Source organism: Mesoplodon densirostris, chromosome 4 (genome assembly GCF_025265405.1).
Source record: "Mesoplodon densirostris isolate mMesDen1 chromosome 4, mMesDen1 primary haplotype, whole genome shotgun sequence".
NCBI classification, from domain to species: domain Eukaryota; kingdom Metazoa; phylum Chordata; class Mammalia; order Artiodactyla; family Ziphiidae; genus Mesoplodon; species Mesoplodon densirostris.
The window spans coordinates 40025817-40047303 of NC_082664.1; the positions used below are offsets into that span (position 1 = coordinate 40025817).

The 21487-nt window shown below is 37.0% G+C and overlaps 2 protein-coding genes across 2 annotated transcripts in view; one reads left to right on the top strand and one right to left on the bottom strand.

Moving 5' to 3' along the window:
• KCNH5 (potassium voltage-gated channel subfamily H member 5) overlaps positions 1-21487 on the top strand; it is a 352691-nt gene that overhangs the window by 3484 nt on the left and 327720 nt on the right. The window lies entirely within an intron of this gene.
• Positions 9288-9859, bottom strand: LOC132489114 (ferritin light chain-like). Its single transcript, XM_060098062.1, has one exon. It carries the CDS (start codon positions 9775-9777, stop codon positions 9331-9333), a length of 447 nt encoding a protein of 148 aa, XP_059954045.1. The 5' UTR covers positions 9778-9859; the 3' UTR covers positions 9288-9330.

A 21487-nucleotide genomic window follows, 5' to 3' on the forward strand; every position in this document is an offset into this window, starting at 1 on the left:
ACATACTTTATAGCCAAATTCCAAAATAGTAGAAGTAGGGAATTCCTCTCTTTAGTTTTAAGATAAAAGATAAGATCATTTTTAGACAAATAAAAGGAATTACAGTCATTCTTAACATGTGATTCTAGTAGGTATGGAGTACACATTATTACTCTAAGAAATTGTAAAGGTCAAAAGCATAAATGCAATAGCAAGGTTTAGATACATTTTTGGCTAGTAGAATCAAAATATGTTGCTAGGAAGGGAAAGTTTGGGAACCATGTGGTAAGTTCATTACCTGCGTGCAGTGTCTCATAGTAGGCCCCTGTCCAAAATGCCTACTGACCGAATCTGTGTCTGGAACATTATCAGGCCATCTTCCCTTATTTAAACCTTGCATAGTATTTATGCAAGCTATTCACCAATATATTTTGGGCCATAGGGAGCAGTACACTTATGGGTAGAGGGTAGGTACCTGAAAGAAAGCAACAGTTTTTTAAGACTTTTAGGTGGAATTTTGGATTAAAACAAAACAAAACAAAACATTTCCAAGGCCTTCAATCTGATTATTGCTTTGGGCAGTACATTTTATATATATGTTGTCTTTGATTCCTTAACAAATAGGCAGAAATGATTAGTTTGGGTGACAGTAAACCTGGTTGCCATCTCGAAAATTTTTAACTATAAAAATAATGTCTTTTAAATTAGAATTTACTGTTCTTTAATATTTTAAACATTATGAAAAAGTAGAAATGTTTTTCTCTTTAGAGAAAAAAGGGGCCCAGGAAAGAAGAAAACAGAAAAGGCAGTATTTTATGAACCACTTAACCTTCAAGAGAAGAAGTTGAATATACTCAATTTTCCATTTTACCTGAAATACCTGGTTGCACAAGCACTTTCTTTACTCAGTGCTCTTACCTATAGGAAAATCCAAAATCATTTTTGTGCTATAATTAATATTTGTAAAAACTAAGATCTTAAATGAGAACCTATAGGAGGGGAAATAAGGGAGCTAGTGATTTAAAAACAAAACAAAAAAGAAATACTAACTCATAATTCTCATCCAATTAAAAAAATTGTGGAAAACAAATGGATCATTGTGGGGTTTTTTTGGTATAGAGTACTTGATATTTTTTCTTGAAAGATCTAAAATACTGTTCAGGAAATGTTGATAAAACCACTTAGAGTTTTTGAAGCTTTGGTTTACCCAGTCTTATAATGTATCACTTTTACCTTTAAAATATCATAGAGATTGAAATTATATTGACAACTTCCTAAATTATATTTATAAGTAAGCCAGAGGATTGTCCCTTGCTTTAGAGTCCACGCTGCCTTGTATAACAAATGCAGTACTTTGTTGACTAGAGAGTTGCTTGTCCCAGGACATTCTTGTGTTCACTAGAAATTGCTCTGTTTGTTTATCTTTTGCTTGATACCAGAAGTAGAGTATATAAGATATCCACGTGCCTGGCCATCTGTCAACTGCCCTACTAAAAGAAACATAAAACAGTATTTTTGTTAATAGAAGGGAGTGGCTATGATTGTTTTAACTGATGGTGACTGAGTACATTTCTATAAAGGAGTCTTTTAGTTTAGTCAATATTTATCTTTTACTTTCATTGTTAATAACAGCTGCTTGGTAGCATAGAGGAACAACGCTTCCACCTTCTCTCCAGTGTCTGGTCTAGGAAAAGTTGTACTGCTCTCCAGAGCGCTGTAGTTACGATTCACCACAAGAGGGCACTATAGGTTCTGCCACAGGTGAACTAAGTAGTTAATATCTTTCTGTTTCTCTTTTCCGTCCTTTTCCTCAAGTTTGATTGGGGGTTAAAATCAACTCAGTTAGTTCTTACTCTTGGCAGAAAATATCTAAAACACAAGACATATGGGAAAGTGAAATGAAGAAAGGAATTGCAATCTTATATTAGTTGATGGTGACCTATGTTTTGTGACTGAATGTGTTATTAGTAGAAACAGTTTATGGAAACAAATTCAAATAAATTTTAGACTAGTAGAGTATTTACTTTAGCAGATGAACAAAATTTTATTCTAATAAATCATCTCAGTGTGGTGATAATATGTATGAAATATAAAGTTTTGTAGAATAATAATGTATAAATAATGTTCATACCAGAAGGATGAATATATATTTTCTATTTCAACAAAATTTTCCTCATCAGATGTCTTGATATAATTTTGATTAAGTTGGTGAAGTAGAATCAGTTCATGACAGAGCTTTGATGTTATTAAAAGATAGTTTACAGATTTACAGCTACTTACCTAGGGTATTATATGATTCTAGTATTTTGATGTTATCCAAACTTTAAAAATAAAATACAGACCTAAAGTAAATATTCTTCAAAGTTCTTCAAATTTACTAAACTCTCAAAAAAATATGATTGGAGACATACTACTTTAGGAGGTTCTATTTCCTGTCAGTCATCAAGTCTGAATCTTGGTTTTAGGGATTTTTTTCTTTTTGGTAGGGTTAGAAACAATATTTTGAGAGATGTTCTGAAATGTCCCAAACAAAATCATTTTTAATGGGAAAAATTAAAGTATGCCATACAGCACTTTTATGAAGAACAGAGATACATAGTGAAATCAAATGAACATGAATAACAAGTCACAAAACCAGTGGTAATTATTGTTGTGGAAATTGAGGTCAAAGAAAGTAGTCTTGATGTGCTGTAAGAAATGGACATTTGTCAAACATTTTTCTTTACTCATAGAATTTTTAAAACTCCAGTCATATGTTCTCACCACACACACAATAAAAGAAAACACTAGCTATGTGAGATGATGGACATGTTAATTATAGCTTGATTGTATACTTATATCAAACCATCAAGTTGTACACTTTATATACTTTTTTTTTTGTTTTTTTTTTGCGGTACGTGGGCCTTTCATTGCTGTGGCCTCTCCCGCTGCGGAGCACAGGCTCCGGATGCACAGGCTCAGTGGCCATGGCTCATGGGCCCAGCCGCTCTGCGGCATGCGGAATCCTCCCAGACCAGGGCACGAACCTGCGTCCCCTGCATCGGCAGGCGGACTCCCAACCACTGCGCCACCAGGGAAGCCCTAAATATATACAATTTTTATTTGTCAGTTATACCTCAACAAGGCTGAAAAAAAAAATCCTTAGTGTGTTCCACTAAATACCCTAGCTTAATAATGTATGATATAACTCCTTTTCATTATTGAAGAATGACTAAAAAGAGTAATTTAAATAGTCTCATTTTATATAATACAGAAGTTTTAATATTGTAAAGGCTTGGTCTTGAAAGATACTTGATCAAATGAAAGCTGTGACAATACTGTCACATATATCAGTGTGTTAGACATTACTTTAGTATTTGGTTGTTTATGGATACTGTTACTAATACAGAGAAATATTTGTGTACATTCTAGATAGTAGTTTTGTGATATGTTAAGTTTTCACATGGGAAAAGATAGGAAAAGTAAATAAAAAGTGAAATAGTTTATAAAGGAAGAGTGGTTGAAAAGCTGCTTGAAATTTTATTGAAATGGATTTCTCTCTTTCTTGGGTATGGTCCCATTAGAGAAACATAAGTACAAAGTCCTATTGATTTCACAAGTTATATGATTTGAGATCTGAGCTTAGGTGCACAATCAGCAGTTTCTAGAGGTAATGACATGTAACTGGGAAGTTGTGGAAGTGTTGGTATATGGACTAATCTTGAGGATATGGGTTATACCTTACACATGCACATAGCACTAAGTACTAGTTGAATAAATGTTTTTTTGCTATTGCCTCCTAAACTAACCAAGTCTAGAATTGATATTTTTTCTAAAACACTACTGATTAAATCTATTAAGTAAGCTTGTGTCAGTAATTGTATAGTTTAAAATATTTAGGTAACTAATGTGTATATCTGAAAATGGAAATCACATTGTACAGGGAAAATCAGATGGGACTTATGAGAGCATCAGAGGTGAATGTGTATGTGATCTCACACTCATCTCTTATTCCAACTTGATGTACAGCTGAAATATTTCCTATCATTTTTGTTGTAATCTCCAAGGGCTTAAAAGATAAATTTTTATACAGGAAATAACTGTTTATAAATTTGTTGATCCTAATTATTGTTTCAAAGATGATTTTGCAGTTAGGAGTTATTGATGGTACGTTTTATCCTTGGGAATTGATCCGTACCAGTTTATGTATCTTCTGAGTGAGTTCTGCCTTGAGAAGCAGCTTGCAGTCCTGTGCACTATCCAGAGGAAGAGGCAGAATAGATTTTGGCTTTTTAGAGACTGCATGGCCAGCCTCAGATCACCAAGTTTAACTGAAAATCAAGCAACTCACTTAGATTGAGGGCAAATTTCATCTTTATCCTGATCTTTTCTGTAAGCCTTGTCTGTCTGCTGGCATACTTTTGATTTGGGACAAATTATAGCACAGTGAGTTTATTTTCACATATTTATGGCATTGAGAGGATAGAGGAAGTTTTCAATGAAGGCTAAATAATCCCAGAATAAACTCCCCTAAAAATAACTCCCATCCTTTTGCTTGATGTTCATACTCTTTCTAGTTAATCATTCACTAATTCAACGTATATTGTTGAGTGCCCACTATGTGCTAGGCTCTGATCTAAGCACTGGGGATGCACATTGAGCACAACGATAAAAATAACATTTCTCTCTCTTTTTTTTTTTTTCTTTCTGTGAGGGGCAGTGTGCACACTGGTAGGCACCATAGGTTCTGGAGGCTTGCATTAAAGTCCTGGCTCTGATGCTTACTAGCTCTGTGACTTACTTATCTATACCCAGTTTTCTCCTTTGCAAAATGCAAGTAATAAAAGTGCCTAGCTTATGGTGTTGGAGTGAGGATTAAATGAGGAAATACATGCAAAGTGCTGAGAACAGTGTCTGGCACATAACAAGCACCATATCAGTTATCAGTGTGGTTAGTTATTGTTATTAGTTAGACGTTTAAAACTTTGAATGCACCATCTGTAGCTGATGCCTTTAATTCTTGGTCACCATTTCCTTTTGCACCTCTTTTCAATGGATTTCTATCTAAACCGTAATGTTGAAACTTCTAGAAGTTGACAGGTGAGCATTCTTCTTGTGAATCCAAAAACCTTTTATTTGTCCATATTTTTCTGGCTCTGTAGGATTTAAGACTCTGCTCCCCTACCCTCTCCACACTAGTTCATCTTTTGGCTTTCGTGACTTTTCACTTTCTCCTGCCCTTTTCCCTTCCTTTTTCTATACCCTTTCTATTCCTTTTCTATCCCCTTTCCCCTCCCCTCTCCTCCTCTTTCCTCTCCTGAAGGATGGTTGTCATTCAGGTTTAACCTTCAGCTGTCTTTCTTCCATCTTTACCCTCCTTTTCAGAGCAAGTTTGTCCTCAGTCATAATTTATAAATGTATCCTATCTGTTCTCCAGTCCTGTATTTCCAGTGGCCTATAGAATTTCTCTTGTACACCTCACAAGTTATCTAAAACTCGGTGTGCCCAGAGAATTGAATTTATCATTGGTTTTGGCTTCAAATAGACTTACTTTTTTGGTATTTCCCCATTTCTGTCAAAGGTGTCTTTAATATTTTAATCTTTTAGTCTAGAAATATTAGGGTCATTTTTGGCTTCCCACTCAGTGTAATATTAGTCTTACTTGCTAATCAGATTACTGATCCCTAGGGGTAAGAATTTTGCCAAGTAGTTTTTTCTTACCCTTTATAAGCGCTGTGTGCCGAGTGAGTGAATTCCTGCCCGTTCACTCTACTGACTCAGGGCATGAAACATGTCCATTACCGATATCATATACAGCCAATGTGTATAAGTATGATGGACCAAAGGAGGAGTAACAGGTTGAAAGAAGAGTTGCCTCACTCCTGGGCCCAGAAACAAAAGATCTCCTCTGAGAGTGAGGAATGAAAAGTGTGATATATTCTCCTTGTTCATTCCCAAGCAGCCTCTTTTTCTACTAGAGCAACCATCGTCAAGGTAACTGGTCATCTTTCTGGAACTCTGTGGGGCAGAGAACAGTGCTCTCAACAGAGCAAAGGCATTTCCATCTTGTCTTGACACAGACTTCTGTCCTGACTCTAGCCATTACTCTTGGTGACATCCTAGGGCTCTACAGGATTATAGTAACTACCTTGTGGGTTTGCTGGGAAGATTCAGCAAACCCACAAATGTAGCGGATCTTGCACTGTGCCTCATTATAACAAAGGCTTAATAAATATTCACCTGTTCCTATTTTCTCTGAGGTAGGGGAGATTTACTTTTCTTTTTTTTTTTAACCTGAAGAAAGCAAAGTATTAAATAGTTAAGGCTTTCCTAAGTCTTAAACTGGTGGATCTGAGATTAAAGGCATTTGGATTCACTTTACCAAGGGCTTACTTATTTGGAGAAAAAAACCAAAACCAAAACAAACAAATAAACACCACTCTTTCCCCCAACAAAAAAAACTACTACTTACAGTCAAAGAAACATCAGTTCTTTTTACCTCAGTAATTGGCAGTGCTTGGAGAAGCTGAAGAAGAAGGCAGAAATTCAGCCTCTTTTTGTAACTGGCTCAGTGAAATCTGGCCAAAGGAGAGAAATGAATTGAATTTGTGGTCTGTATCTTTCCCTTGAACAATTAGCTCCTAATTCATAGATAGTAGAAATTAAAAAAAAATAGGACAACGCTTTAGAAAATTAATCAGATTGTAAATGCATTCAGAAAAGCCTCACTTCTATTTTTTCTACCAGGTGTGGAGCTTAGACTAGTCTTTAATTGAAATTCTCCATTAGTTATCTTGCTATTAGTATTTGATTGCCTTAAAAAGTTAACTTCAAAGAAAATAGAATCCCTTTAAAACAGCTGCAGTTCATTTGCCAAAACAATGTTTGCTTATTTGCAAGATTGAAAAATGATGCTTAAACATTACAAATGTAATACTTTATTCCCCCTGACAAACATAGCTTGACTGATTTAGCTTTTATCCAAGATTATATAACTAGTGAATGTTTTAAGTCCTTAGGTATTTTAAGAAATATCATTGTAATGAAATTAAGTAAAAATTTGTTCTTATCTACAGCAGGGTAAAGGTTTTCTGTTGTACTATGAGACTATGAATCTCATAGGCCATTATTGCAGTTATCTTTTACTTTTAATGATTCTGACAAGTATACTTTTTAGAAACACATCTTTCATGAACAAAACACCAGTGATTAAAAGTAGAAACTTTGAACTGTTGTACATTTGTGTGTGTGTGTGTAGAAATATTTTCTATAACAAAATTGCTATTATTCCTACCATTAGAATTTCAGGAATTTAAGTTAAAGTATCTCATGAATTCTGAACCACTTTGGCTAGATGGAAAAATGATGAATTTAATGCCATCAAAGAAACACAGAAACTTAAAAATGTACCTTTGATCTTGAGGGAGATGAAAAGTGAAGGCATATTTTTATCTTTGATGACAGCTGAAAAAGTTTGAATAAATTAACAGATATTTTTTGCATATTTCCAACTTCCACAGTGATGGTCTCCTTAATGTCGCCAATTATCATTATATAATAATTAGTCTCATTGTGGAATGAGACAGGTACAAAGTGTATGTGTCTACACACACACACACACACACAGGCACACACACACATTTCCTTGATATAGAGCTGTAGGATAAAAGTGTATTTGTAAGGACATGAAACATACCAGTTTTATATTCTGTTATTGACATAGTAGAAGTGGGTAATGAACCTACCAGAAATCAACATTGTGGATGTGGGCATGACATATACATTATTTATGCTTTTGTTTAGCCATCTATGCCAGGATTTTATTTAACCCAAATAAAATGTGCTATATGTGCTTCAAGGATAGTTCTGCTGTTACTGTTCTCTGAAACTTAAATATATCTATAGATATCACTCACCCACTTAAGACAAGTTTAAAAAGTAATATATGCTCCATGACTTAAATTCAGAAGTTTCCAGAGTTCAGGAAAATCTGTGTCAGAACACCTAATTTTAATTTTTTTTTACAGAATTGTCAGTTCTTTGAAGAAAAATACCTAGCACAATTCATATCTATATTCTTGACAATGTCTAGCATTGCTCTAGTAATTATTTATTGGCCGTATGACTTTAAATAGGAATAAGAATTTTTATATTTGATCATTCAACAAACTTTTGTGGATATACAGTGATGAACCAACAGACATCGTCCCTGCCCTCATGGAACTTGGAGCCTGGTGGGGAGATAGGCATTCAACAAGCCCAGACAAAATATAAATTACAGACTGTGGTAAGCACTTTGAAGGAAAAAGGGAGGGTGCTGTGATCAAGTGTAACAGAAACTAATTTTGATTGGGAGATGGTGTCAGGGAAGACATTTCTAAGGACGTAGTTTTGCATTGAGGCCTAAAGTAAGAGGTAACTAGATGATGAGTGGGCAGAAGAATATTTCAGGCAGAGAGAAAACATGTGAACCATCCTAAGGAGGAAAGAGAAAATGAGTGGCTAAGTTTGTGAAGCTTAAAAGCCAGCGTAGTTGGATTGCAGTGGGCAAAAAAAAGAGGAAGGTGGGAAACAAGGGTGGAGAGACAGAGGCTTGACTATTCCGGGTAAGGCTTCTGCATTGTATTCCAAGTGCAGTGGACAGATCTCCTGGCCACAGGGGTCACTTGCTGTATAACAGCAAGTTGGGTTGGAGGGAGGAACGGTGACAGTAGGGGACCAGCCAGGAGACTGTTGCAATTGTCCAGGCAAGAGATGATGGTGGGTTGGCCTGGGAAGTAGCAGTAGAGAAGGAGAGAAGTGGATGCCTCTGCTGGTAGAATTATTAGGGTTTAGTGTTGAGTTGGATGGCATGAATGAAGAGGTGTGAAGGATGACTTTCAGGGTTTTGGCTCAAGCATCGGGCATAGAGAGAGGTAAGGATGGAGATGAAGAAAACTGAGATGGAGAAAACTGGGAGATTGCCAGGTTTGTAGTGAAGCTCTAGAGATCACCTGCATTATCACTTTGTTATCTAGCTCCCTTTTCATTCCCTTGAAGTAAATAAGAATGCAGCCAAAGAGAGCTTCTTAGTTCAGTGAGACTGTGTACAGAGGTGATTTCTTTTCTTTTCTTTTCTTTTCTTTTTTTTTTTTTTTTTTGCTGCAAAAAGCTTTACTGTTTCCATTTGGTCCAAGGCTTGGGAGAGGGCTCCAGTGTGGTTAACAAGCTGCCTACTGGCTGCAGAGAGGGGCTTCAGGCAGAAGCCCGGACACCAGAGGGGCTCCTCAAAGCCCACTGGGCTCTGGAGGCTCCTAGTTGTGCTTGAGGGTGAGCCTTTCGAAGAGATACTCGCCAGCCCAGCCTGGGGACCAGCCAGCCTGCGGAGGTTGGTCAGGTGGTCACCATCTTCTTGATGAGTTTCACCTCCTCATCTAGGAAGTGGCTCTCCAGGAAGTTGCAGAGGTGGGGGTCTGCGCGGGCACAAGCCAGGGCATGCAGATCCAGAAGGGCCTGGTTCAGGTTCTTCTCCATGTTAATGGCGGCTTCCATAGCGTCCTGAGTTTTACCCCACTCATCTTGAGATGGCTTCTGCACGTCCTGGAAGAGGGCGCGGCCGCCGCGTTGGTTTTGCATTTTCAAGAGACGCTCGGCGCTCTCTTGCTTCTCTTCGGCCAATTCGCGGAAAAAGTGGCCCACGCCCTCCAGAACCACATTGTCGCGGTGGAAATAGAAGCCCAGAGAGAGGTAGGTGTAGGAGGCCCGCAGATGCATGTTGACCAGGCGGTTGATGGCGGCCTCCACCTCGGTGGAATAATTCTGACGAATCTGGGAGCTCATGGTTGGTCGGTAATAAGGAGTTCGGCTCAAAAAATGGTGTTGGCTGGTCCCGGTGACCGAGGACAGCTGAGTGGCTGACTCCGAAGGTTGGAGGGGGGATAGATGAGTGGCTGACTCCGAAGGTTGGAGGGTGGTTGGAGGCTGGAAGAAAGGGCGACCCTGGGTCTGTTCCGTCCAAACACTGTTGAAGCAAGAGACAGACCTGGGGAACCGCCGAGCGCAATCTACAGAGGTGATTTCTGTATTCTCCTGACAGAGGTTCAGAAGAGTATCACAGGCCAGATAATTAGCTTGGTTGGTCTGGTTGTTCTTGTGGGTTAGAAGTATGTAACTTCAGATTTTAACAGGAGGCTAGTTCAGATGAGAAACAAAGTAAATTTTTTTTTGTATGTATGTATATATGTTTCCGAAGTAGGTTTTTTAAATTGAGGTATAGTCGATTAACAACATTATATCAGTTTTAGGTGTACAACATAGTGATTCCAAATTTTTATAGATTATACTCCACTTACAGTTATTATAAAATATTGGCAATATTCCCTGTGCTATACAATATATCCTTGTAGCTTATTTATTGTATACACAGTAGTTTGTAGCTCTTAATCTCCTACCCCTCTCCCCACTGGTAACCACTTAGTTTGTTCTCCCTATCCAAAATAAAATTTTGAATAAAACCAAGATTCCCAAACCAAATCTAACTTTATAATGAATATTTGACAATCAGCATTGTTGAAATACCCTCTTCAGTACTTTTTACAAAACATTAGTGATTGTTGCATGAGCTTCATTGTGTTGCTTTTAAGCTCCAAATTTCCATCCTTGGCCACTGATTTTTGGAATGTGAATTCTTTAGCTCTTTGAATCAGAGAATTGCGGAGGGTGGGGTAATACCTGGAACTGTGAGCACCTGCACTCAAGTCCTTCCCTCATGGAGGCCCTGGGGTTCTGCGAGAGTGGCTGGAAATAGCCCTTAGCTCAATTTACCGGTTTCTGCCTATACTTCACCTCTGCTGCAGGAGGTCTATGCCAGGGTTTTAGGGCTTTCAGAATAAGGGTGATGATTTCTGGGTGGTGTGCTTCTCCAAGGTTAGGACTAAATGAATATAATGTGAGGGGAAATCTGGTTGACTTTTCTCAGAATCAGCACTAGACCTTGGAAAAAGAATAAATTAGTGAATGTGTTTTATTCAGTGTGTTTGGTTTCTTTTTGTGAAGTCCTTTCCTTTCTCACCTCCATGTCTTGGTTCTTCCTCAGTACTCTAGAATTTTTTTGTGCCTTAGCACTTCTTAAAAAATCTGAAAACTTCTCTGTGCTTGTGCTTTGAAACTTCTCTCTAGGGTAATTTGCATAAAAAAGATGAGAGGAAGAGAGAGGTTTAACTCCCCCAAAAGGTGTTCCACACTTGTTAATGTCCATGGAATTTCTGGATCAGAGAATGGGGTAGTTTTCATAAAAACAAATGAAACGAAAACCTAAATAACCATCTAGTCATGCCAGATACAGGTAGTGTTGGAGCAGCTCAGAGGAAAAGATGCTTTTCCTGGAATTGCTATAGAAAGGAAGAATACATGCTTTTATATTGTTTTCATTGACTGAATATAGCCTTTCTTCTTCCAGAAACTTCTGCCAGCAGAATTATTGACCTCATGGTTTATATGTGATCTCCTTTAGGAATGGAATTAATATGTAGTGGTATTAAATTTTAGTTACTTTCCTTGGTGTCTGAAGAAATAGCACTGTAAAGAGGAAGTGCTTCCTTTATATTAAATGAAAACAAAAGTTTAAACAGCAGTTCAGAAATACAGTGATGAAATAGAAGGTCTTAGACGGCGAGACCTAATTCTGTCTTTCCCCCCCACTAGATGCCCTTTTCCTATGTTTGCTGAGTCCTCTAACTTCCCTGGCCTGCTTTCCCATCCTTAAAAGGAAGAAAAGGATGCACAAGATGAGTGTAGTCATGAGCTTGGGGAATCACCTGATGATCTCGCTAAAATGCAGATTCTGATTCATCAGGTCTGGAGTGGGTCCCAGCTTCTGCATTGTTAATAAATTCCCAGGTGATACTGGTCTACACTTTGAGAGGCAAGGTATGAGAGCAAAATTTCCCAAACCTGGTTGAGAATGAGACTGACCTCTGAGGCTGTATTTTTGTGTTTCAATCCTAGGGAGTCAATTCAGTGTGTCTGCATTAGAATTTAGCAATCTGTAGATTCTATTGCAGCTGCCAGGATTTAGGCGTTATTGCAGTAGATCAGGGCTTCTCCACCCTGGCTGCATATTAGACCACATGAGAAGATTTAAATAACTTATGCCTGGCTCTCACTCCAGACCAATTAAAACCAACTCTTTGGGGCCTAGAATGAGTAACTCCTGTGGCCCCCTCCAATTCTCCTCAACCTCCATCCCAATCGAATGAATAGTCAAAATTGAGAAACACTCATAAGGATCCTAGTGGGCATTTTGAATTAGGGGCTTGTGATTTAGTTTTTGACCTTCTAACACTTGAGGAAAAAGTGCTTGTTTTATTTCATGTCCATCTCTGAGAGGATACTCGATGGTCTTGAAAGAATATAATAAGATGTTTTAAAGCCTCAAGCTCTTGCACAGATCCGATTGAGAATTTGTCCATTTGTAGGATTATTGCTTCTGAAATGTTTTACTGGACTATTACCACTTGGTAGGGATAATTACCCAATTCTTAGAGCACTCATACAGGAACATCTGTGTATTTAAAACATTTGGACATGATTGTTTAGAAACATCATCAAGGACTGAAACAGTCTGAATCCCAAGGAAGGTTTAATTTTTCAGAATTCATGGCTGTTGCTGTGCTAAGAGCTGTGAGGACAAATCAGAACTGGTTTCTCTAAACTTGGTTGATGAATGTCAGTGTATTTGTGCTGCTATTACAAAATACCATAAATTGGGTGGCTTATAACCAACAGAAATTTATTTCTTACAGTTCTGGAGCCTGCAAGTTCAAGATCAGGGTGCCAGCATGGTCAGGTTCTTTTGAGAGCCCTCTTCCTGATTGCAGACTGCTGGCTTCTCAATGTGCTCTCATCATTATTATAAGGGCCCTAATCCCAATCATGAGGGTCTCCATCCACATGATCTCATTGAATCCTAATCAGATCTCAAAGGTCCTACCTCCTAATACCATCACATGAGGGGTAGAGTTTCAACATATCAATTTTGGGAGGACACAGGCATTCAGTTCATAACAATGAGGATGATGATGGTTACTAAGAATTTTGGGCAATTTCTTTAATGACTTTATGTGTCCAAAACCTCTGAGCTGGTCTTGCTTTCTAGATTTGCAACTAGTTCCTTTGTAAAGAAGTTATCCTTCAGTAAGCGTATTGCTTTTCCCTGCCATGTTTTAAAGCCAAAGGGAATTAAAATTTTCTGGGAAGCAATTTTAATTACTCCGCTATCTTGTTCTTAATATTTGTTAATAATACCAGATTTCACATTCACCAAAACAATAATTTTCGTGACTATAGGGAAATGGAACAGTTGTGTGAATATTTCATATACACATATTGCATTTCAACTAACAGACAAGTTTCTGAAAGAAGCTCCTGGACAATTTAATACTGAGCAACTTCCCTTGAATTTAGCTTTTAACATTAAAAAAATCTGTTTCCACTTCTTCTTTCTCTCCCCCTTCCTCCTAATATTTTATTTTGTAGTTTAGCACTCAGTATAATTTTATACATTTTGGTTTGCAGGGTCAACATTTAAAAATTTATTTTTTCTAGGTTCCTTGTTTATACACACACACAGCTCACACACAGAAAGCTCTCTCTGAGTATATAATACAGTTGTAAAATAATCTTATATATATAATAAACAATAACAGTTTATAGTTTATAAAGAATTTTTACTCCAATGGGTAGTTTATAAAGATTTTGCCTAATCCCTATCAAACTACCACTGGCATTTTTCACAGAACTAGAACAAAAAATTTCAAAATTTGTATGGAAACACAAAAGACCCCGAATAACCAAAGCAATCTTGAGAATGAAAAATGGAGCTGGAGGAATCAGGCTCCCTGACTTCAGACTACACTACAAAGCTACAGTAATCAAGACAGTATGGTACTGGCACAAAAACAGAAATAGAGATCAATGGAACAGGATAGAAAGCCCAGAGATAAACCCACGCACATATGGTCAACTTATCTTTGATAAAGGAGGCAGGAATGTACAGTGGAGAAAGGACAGTCTCTTCAATAAGTGGTGCTGGGAAAACTGGACAGGTACATGGAAAAGTATGAGATTAGATCACTCCCTAACACCATACACAAAAATAAGCTCAAAATGGATTAAAGACCTAAATGTAAGGCCAGAAACTATCAAACTCTTAGAGGAAAACATAGGCAGAACACTCTATGGCATAAATCACAGCAAGATCCTTTTTGACCCACCTCCTAGAGAAATGGAAATAAAGACAAAAATAAACACATGGGACCTAATGAAACTTAAAAGCTTTTGCACAGCAAAGGAAACCATAAACAAGACCAAAAGACAACCCTCAGAATGGGAGAAAATATTTGCAAATGAAGCAACTGACAAAGGGTTAATCTCCAAAATTTATAAGCAGCTCATGCAGCTCAATAACAAAAAAACAAACAACCCAATCCAAAAATGGGCAGAAGACCTAAATAGACATTTCTCCACAGAAGATATACAGACTGCCAACAAACACATGAAAGGATGCTCAACATCTTTACTCATTAGAGAAATGCAAATCAAAACTACAATGAGATATCATCTCACACCAATCAGAATGGCCATCATCAAAAAATCTAGAAACAATAAATGCTGGAGAGGGTGTGGAGAAAAGGGAACACTCTTGCACTGCTGGTGGGAATGTGAATTGGTACAGCTGCTATGGAGAACGGTATGGAGGTTCCTTAAAAAACTACAAATAGAACTACCATATGACCCAGCAATCCCACTACTGGGCATATACCCTGAGAAAACCATAATTCAAAAAGAGACATGTACCAAAATGTTCATAGCAGCCCTATTTACAATAGCCCGGAGATGGAAACAACCTAAGTGTCCATCATCGGATGAATGGATAAAGAAGATGTGGCACATATATACAATGGAATATTACTCCGCCATAAAAAGAAATGAAATTGAGCTATTTGTAATGAGGTGGATAGACCTAGAGTCTGTCATACAGAGTGAAGTAAGTCAGAAAGAGAAAGACAAATACTGTATGCTAACACATATATATGGAATTTAAGAAAAAAAATGTCATGAAGAACATAGGGGTAAGACAGGAATAAAGACACAGACCTACTAGAGAATGGACTTGAGGATATGGGGAGGGGGAAGGGTAAGCTGTGACAAAGTGAAAGAGCGGCATGGACATATATACACTACCAAACGTAAGGTAGATAGCTAGTGGGAAGCAGCCGCAGAGCACAGGGAGTTCAGCTCGGTTCTTTGTGACTGCCTGGAGGGGTGGGATAGGGAGGGTGGGAGGGAGACACAAAAGGGAGGGGATATGGGAACATATGTATATGTATAACTGATTAAATTTGTTATAAAGCAAAAAAAATAAAATAAGATTTTGCCTACATTACTCCAATCTCCATAAACTACCCTGAGTGGTAGGTATTGTTATGAGGAAACCAATAACCTAATTAAAACTCCCCAGGTTTTTCACAGCAGCTCCCTTGGTAGTATTGAGACAGGATCCAAATGCTGGCAGAAAATTTGGGGAAAGGATTTTAATGATAATTTGATTGTTATGACTATTTACCAGTTGATGACTAGTTATGTGAAGGACCTAGCACTCTAGTTGATTTTCTCAATTATGGTTTTATAAAACATTCAGAAATTATAGGAGCAGTTCTTATGCTTGTCTTCATAAACCCAGAGCACATATTGCTAATGCATAATTACTAAGACCTTGAGGTAAGGGCTAGTATGCACAGGGTCCAGTTACTTTACTCTCTGTTGGTCTAAATTAATGGAATCAAACTTGAAGCATAAAGATAAATGGAGAGCATATTTCCTTGACTATTTTTTAAAACTTAAAAAAAACTTTGAGTTGGTAGGTTTGATTGAATATGCAAGCAAATACTCTAGAGCTTACTTAGCAATTATCTGAATTGTCCATATTCTATGTTATTGGTTAAAATCAAGTATATATTTAAAAAAATAAGATTGAAGATAGGCAATATCTTAACAACTCACTTTTTTAAATTTAATTTTTATTTTATACAGCAGGTTCTTATTAGTTATCTATTTTATACAAATTAGTGTATATATGTCCATCCCAATCTCCCAATTCATTCCACCCCCCACCCCTACTTTCCCTCCTTGGTGTCCATATGTTTCAACAACTCACTTTTGATTCCAACTTCTAAGTTCTTTTTCCTAAACCACTCTGCCTTCATGCTAATATGAATTAAACTCCCCCTGCCGTGAATTGTTTTAGGACTTACTTTTCATTCCTAGTCTTCTACTTTTCTGTCTAAAGCAAAAAATGAGGCACAGTTTCCCCTAGAAGAGGTTTGAAGTTGCAAATGTCTCAGTCAAGAATTAGAATTTAAGGAACCTGGGTGCTAGTTCCTGCTTCTGACCTCCTGGGGCACTTGGTGCTTGGTGAGTCTCCAACTCACTGTGGGATGGAGTTGCATGTAAACATCTGGCCCAACACCTGGCAGAGAGTAAGGGCTCTGCTCCCGGTTGCTTTTGTTATTAATTTTGTTATTACACAGAATTACTAGGATGTAAGTGAAATAATATATCAACAGCAAATGGATAGTGAGAGCAGGGCCCTGCTGAGCTGGAGTCTTAATTTTCCCATTGTAGAGCTATTGAAAATGGTATGTTGGGGTGGGGTTACATTTTTGATAGCAGAGTTAACTAGGAACAGTTAGAACTTCTGATCTAAATCCTAAAAAATGTCTAGAAAACAAGTCTGTTTATGAGAGAGGGAGGTCTGCAAGGCCTTTGGGGATAGTTTGAAGCAAGTTTTTAAAACCATGAGATACAACCCTCCATAGGGTGTAGATCCATTTAATGGGTCTTGACTGGCGCACTAAAAAATTGAAATAGAACAGAAATAGAGTACATCTCATGTAGTAAGAGCGTTGTCTGAGAAATTTTTTCAGTTGTGTGTACATGTGTGCATGTGTGTAAACACACATTGAGTCACTATGTAAAATTTGTTTCTTACTATGAGCTTCAATTAAAGAAAGTTTGAAAAACACTGATTTGGATAGTTTCTGGGGAAAGAAGGCCTCCTGCAGTAGACCCTTTAATGTTTATGGTCCTTCTGTTTTAGAACTGTGGGATTCTCTTTCCTGGGATACTGACAGTTCCTTTAATCAATAAGTAATTACTGTATTGTGACTATTGTATGCATAGTAGGCATAAACTTTATAGTTCTGAGGACTGTATCATCTATTTGAGAAGACAAAAAATAGCATATATGAAAGCATATATGAAGTATTTAGAGAGGCACTTCATACTAAATTTCATGATATCAATTATATAAAGAGAGATCCCTGCAAGAATCTATGAATGCATTTGTTTATTGATATAGTCAGACAATTAGCAAGCATATATTAGATGCCAGGCACTGTGTTAGGTATTGGAGGATCAAATAGAACTTACAGCTCAACAGGCAGATATGCATTAATCATTTCATGACACAAATAGGTGTCATGAGGCTGTCATAAAATTGCAACTTTGATAAGGACTTTGAGTGAGAGGTACATCATGTCTAAAATTATTAGGCATGACCTGGTCAGAAGGTCAGGGAAAGATTCACTAGAGTCGTGACGATTGAGTTAAGATCTAAATAAATGTAGGTGTCAACCAAATGCGGAGGGAAAGCAGTGATGTTCAGGCAGAGAGAATGTCAAGTTAAAAGGTCCTCCTATGGTGGGAGAGGACTTGAAACTTACAAGAAAAAAGAAAACATCAGTGTGGCTGTCATACTCAGGGCAAGGTGCAGAATGGTGAGAGTTGAGGTTTGACAGACTCTGAGGTCATTATAGGCCATGCAAAGTTGGGAGAGTTCTGAGAGCCCTGACAAGCTATTGACAGATGTTAAAGCAGGGAGGGGATATGACCCAGATCGAATTTTGAAAAGACCTACCTGGCTTCAGTGTGGATAATCTATTGAAGGAGTCACTCAATGATTCCTTCATTGAGAGGGCCTGAGTAAACTGATTAGGTAGCTCTTGGCATGGTCTAGGGGAGAGATGATGGAAGCTTGGAGTTGGGAGATGATGATGAGGATCTAGAGAAATGGAGAGATTTGAAAGGGTTCTAGGAGATAAAATTAATAAGATTTGGTAATAAATTAGCTATAGGGGTAATCAGAAGGATGTTGAAAGATGGCTTCCAGATTTCTGCATGGATGGTGATCTCATTTTCTAAGATAGGAAACACTGGGAAAGCATCTGATTTGGGGAAATGACAGGTCATGGACATGTTCTACTGAGGTAAATTTAAGCTATCTATGAGGAGAGGTGAACCTGGATATAAAGATCTAGAGTTTATAGAAGAGGTCTTGTTTGGAGATAGAGTTACTGAATCTATGGAGATAGGTGAAAGCAGAAGAGGAATGGACATAGAGGAGCTTTAATATACTCACTGGATAAAGAGTATTGAGTCTGCCAAGGAAATAGAAGAGTGTCCAGAGAACCAGGGAAATGTTCTATGTAAGCTAAGGACTGAGACATTTTTAAGGAGGGAGTGGTTACCAATGCTTCTGAATTATTAAGTAGAAAGGGGTAAAAAGTGTCCTTTGGATTTGTTGACATGGAGAGATTATTGGTTACCTAGGTTGTCTTGGAGCAGTGAGGACGTAAGCCAGATAGGAGTGAGTTGAGTGAATAGGGGCTGAGAAGATAGAGCCAATGAGAATAGACAACTTTTATGGAAAGTTTGTCCTGTGAAGGGTTGGACACAGACAGATATTATGGTAGCCAGAGGATGTGGATTCAGTGGTAACCACTGAATGTGTCATAGAGAAGGGAGAGTTGAACTGGTTCTTAAAAGTTTTGATAGGCAAAGGGATGAAGAAAAAGTATTTCAAATGGTTAGTAGGCATCATGAGTGAGCATCTTTTGGGGATATAATGAGAAAACTGACCTAACTGCGATAGTATGGACTTGAGGAGTAATGAGAAATATGTTTGCACAGGCAGAGAGGATGAGGCTGGATTTCAGAGGACTTTGTGAGTCTGGGAGAGGATTCAGTGATGTAAACAGTTGGGAGACTTGTTCTGGATGAAGAGTGGTAGGATGGAGGCAGGGCTTGAGGGGGACAAATGAATGTTAGTCTGAAAATCAGGGAGACCATGTAGCAAGCTATATGTGCTGCCACAGCTACATAGTCATGAAGTGAAGAACACATGGATTAGAGAGGTTAAACTGACTAGGACCTGGCCTGGGCTAAGAAGGGAAAGAAGTTAATTTTTGATGATCATATTACAAATATTTATAATTGATGCTATATATAAATGAAAATATATATTTATAGAAGAATTTATATCTTATGAAGCATTTTTGCAGGAATAAGCTCATTTTAATCTCTACTCTAACCACTGTATGTACCAAGGAAACGTAGTATTACCATTCTTATAGCTAGGGTTCAGCTCAAATGCCACTGGTTTCCTGAAACTTGTGGTTCTCTAGCCCTTTGTCCTTCTTGTATTTTCTTTTAAGTTTGAGGTATACCTTATATGAAGTAAAACATACAGATCTTGTATACAGTTCAATTAGTTTTGGCAAATGTATATACCTCTGTAGTTTATATCTCAATAAAGATAGAAAACAATGACCTTCTCCAGAAAGTTCATCAGTCCCTCTACCATCAGTCCCTCTACCATCCCGTCCCCATCAGAAATCATTGTTCTGATCTCTATCACCATAGATTGACCTTGCCTGTATTTAAACTTCATATGAATGAAATTATAGTTTCTGACTTCTTTAAATCATCAATATTTTTCAGATTAATTTGTGTTGCTGCAATCTGTCAGTAGTTTGTTCCATTTTAGAGCTGAGTAGTATTATGTCTTGTATGAATATGCCACAACTTTTAATCCATTCTCTTGTTGATGGACATTTGCATTGTTTTCAGTTTTTGGCTACTGTGAATAAATCTGATGTGAACATTTTTCTACAAGTTTTTTTGTTAACATATCTTTTCATTTCACTTGAGTAAATGCCTAGAAGGGAAATTTCTGGGTCATAGTTGAATATTTAACTTTTCATGAAACTGTTTTCCAAAGTGATCATACCATTTTATATTCTCATTAGCATTTTATAAAGAATTTCAGTTGTTCCATATTTTCATCAACATTTTTGTATTATTAGCCTTTATAATCACTCTAGTGGTTAAGCAGTGATAGATCATTGTGCTTTTAGTTTGTATTTCCCTAATGCATGATGATGGTGAGTGTCTTATTCTTGTGCTTATTGGCTATTGTACATCTTCTTTTGTGAAATGTCTGTTCAAGTCATTTGCCCATTTTGTTAATTGGGTCATTTGCCCTTTGGTAGGATTTTTCGGGCCTAATTTGGATAGGAGTTCTTTCTCAGGTATCTGCATTGTGAATATTTTCTCTCAGTCTGTGGATTCCCTTTTCATTTTCTTGACAGTGTCCTTGAATGAGCAGTTGATATTAATTTTGATAATGTCTAATTTATTTATCAATACTTTCTTTTATGGTGATTACTGTATGAGTCTTAGAAATTTTTGTCTTCCTCAAAGTTGCAAAGATTTCCTTCTATGTTTTCTTTTTGGTTTTCACTTTTGTGTTTAAGTCTATGACCTGTTTTAAATTATTTTCGTGTGTGTGGTGTGAAGTAAGGGTCATGGTTCAATTTTCGCTTGTATGGATAGCCAGTTGTTTTAGCACAGTTCATTGAAGTTGTCTTTATTAATGAAACTGCCTTGGCATCTTTGCAAAAAATCAGTTGACATTTATGTAAGGGTCTATTTCTGAAGTCTTTAAACTGTTTCATTGATCTATTTGTCCTCACTCCAATTTCATACTATATTCATTACTATAGTTGTATGTTTCTCCAACTTGGTTCTTCTTTTTCAGGTTTTATTTTGGGTTATTTTAGGTAATTTGTATTTTCACAAACATTTTATAATTATTTTGTCAATTACTTCAAAAAAGCCTGTTGGATAAATTTGTAAAATAAAAAAAAAAAGCCTGTTGGTATTTTCATTGGGATTGTATTAAATCTATAGCCTGATTTGTAGAGAATTGAAGTCTTAAAATATCCAGTCTTTCAATTCGTTCACATGGCATAGCTCTCCATTTGTTTAGAAGCCATTTGTAAGCAGCTTTTTTTAGTTTTCACTCTAGAGGTCCAACATGTATTTTGCTAAATTTATTTCTAAGTATTTTATACTTTTTGATATCATTCTAAGTGAAATTGCTTTTCATTTTCCAATTGTTTAATGCTAGTTAATAGAAACAAAATAGATTTTATATTGACTTTGTCTTGTAACCTTGCTTAATTCACTCAATAATTTTAGATATCCTTTTGAATATTCCTTAGGATTTTCTACATAAACAATCATGTCATCTGCAAATAGAAAAAAAATTACATTTACCTTTTAAACATTTATATTTTCTGTAGTTTTTTGGTTTGTTTCTCTCTTTTTCTTTTTTTTCCTTTATTTTCTCAGATGGACCTCTGATGAA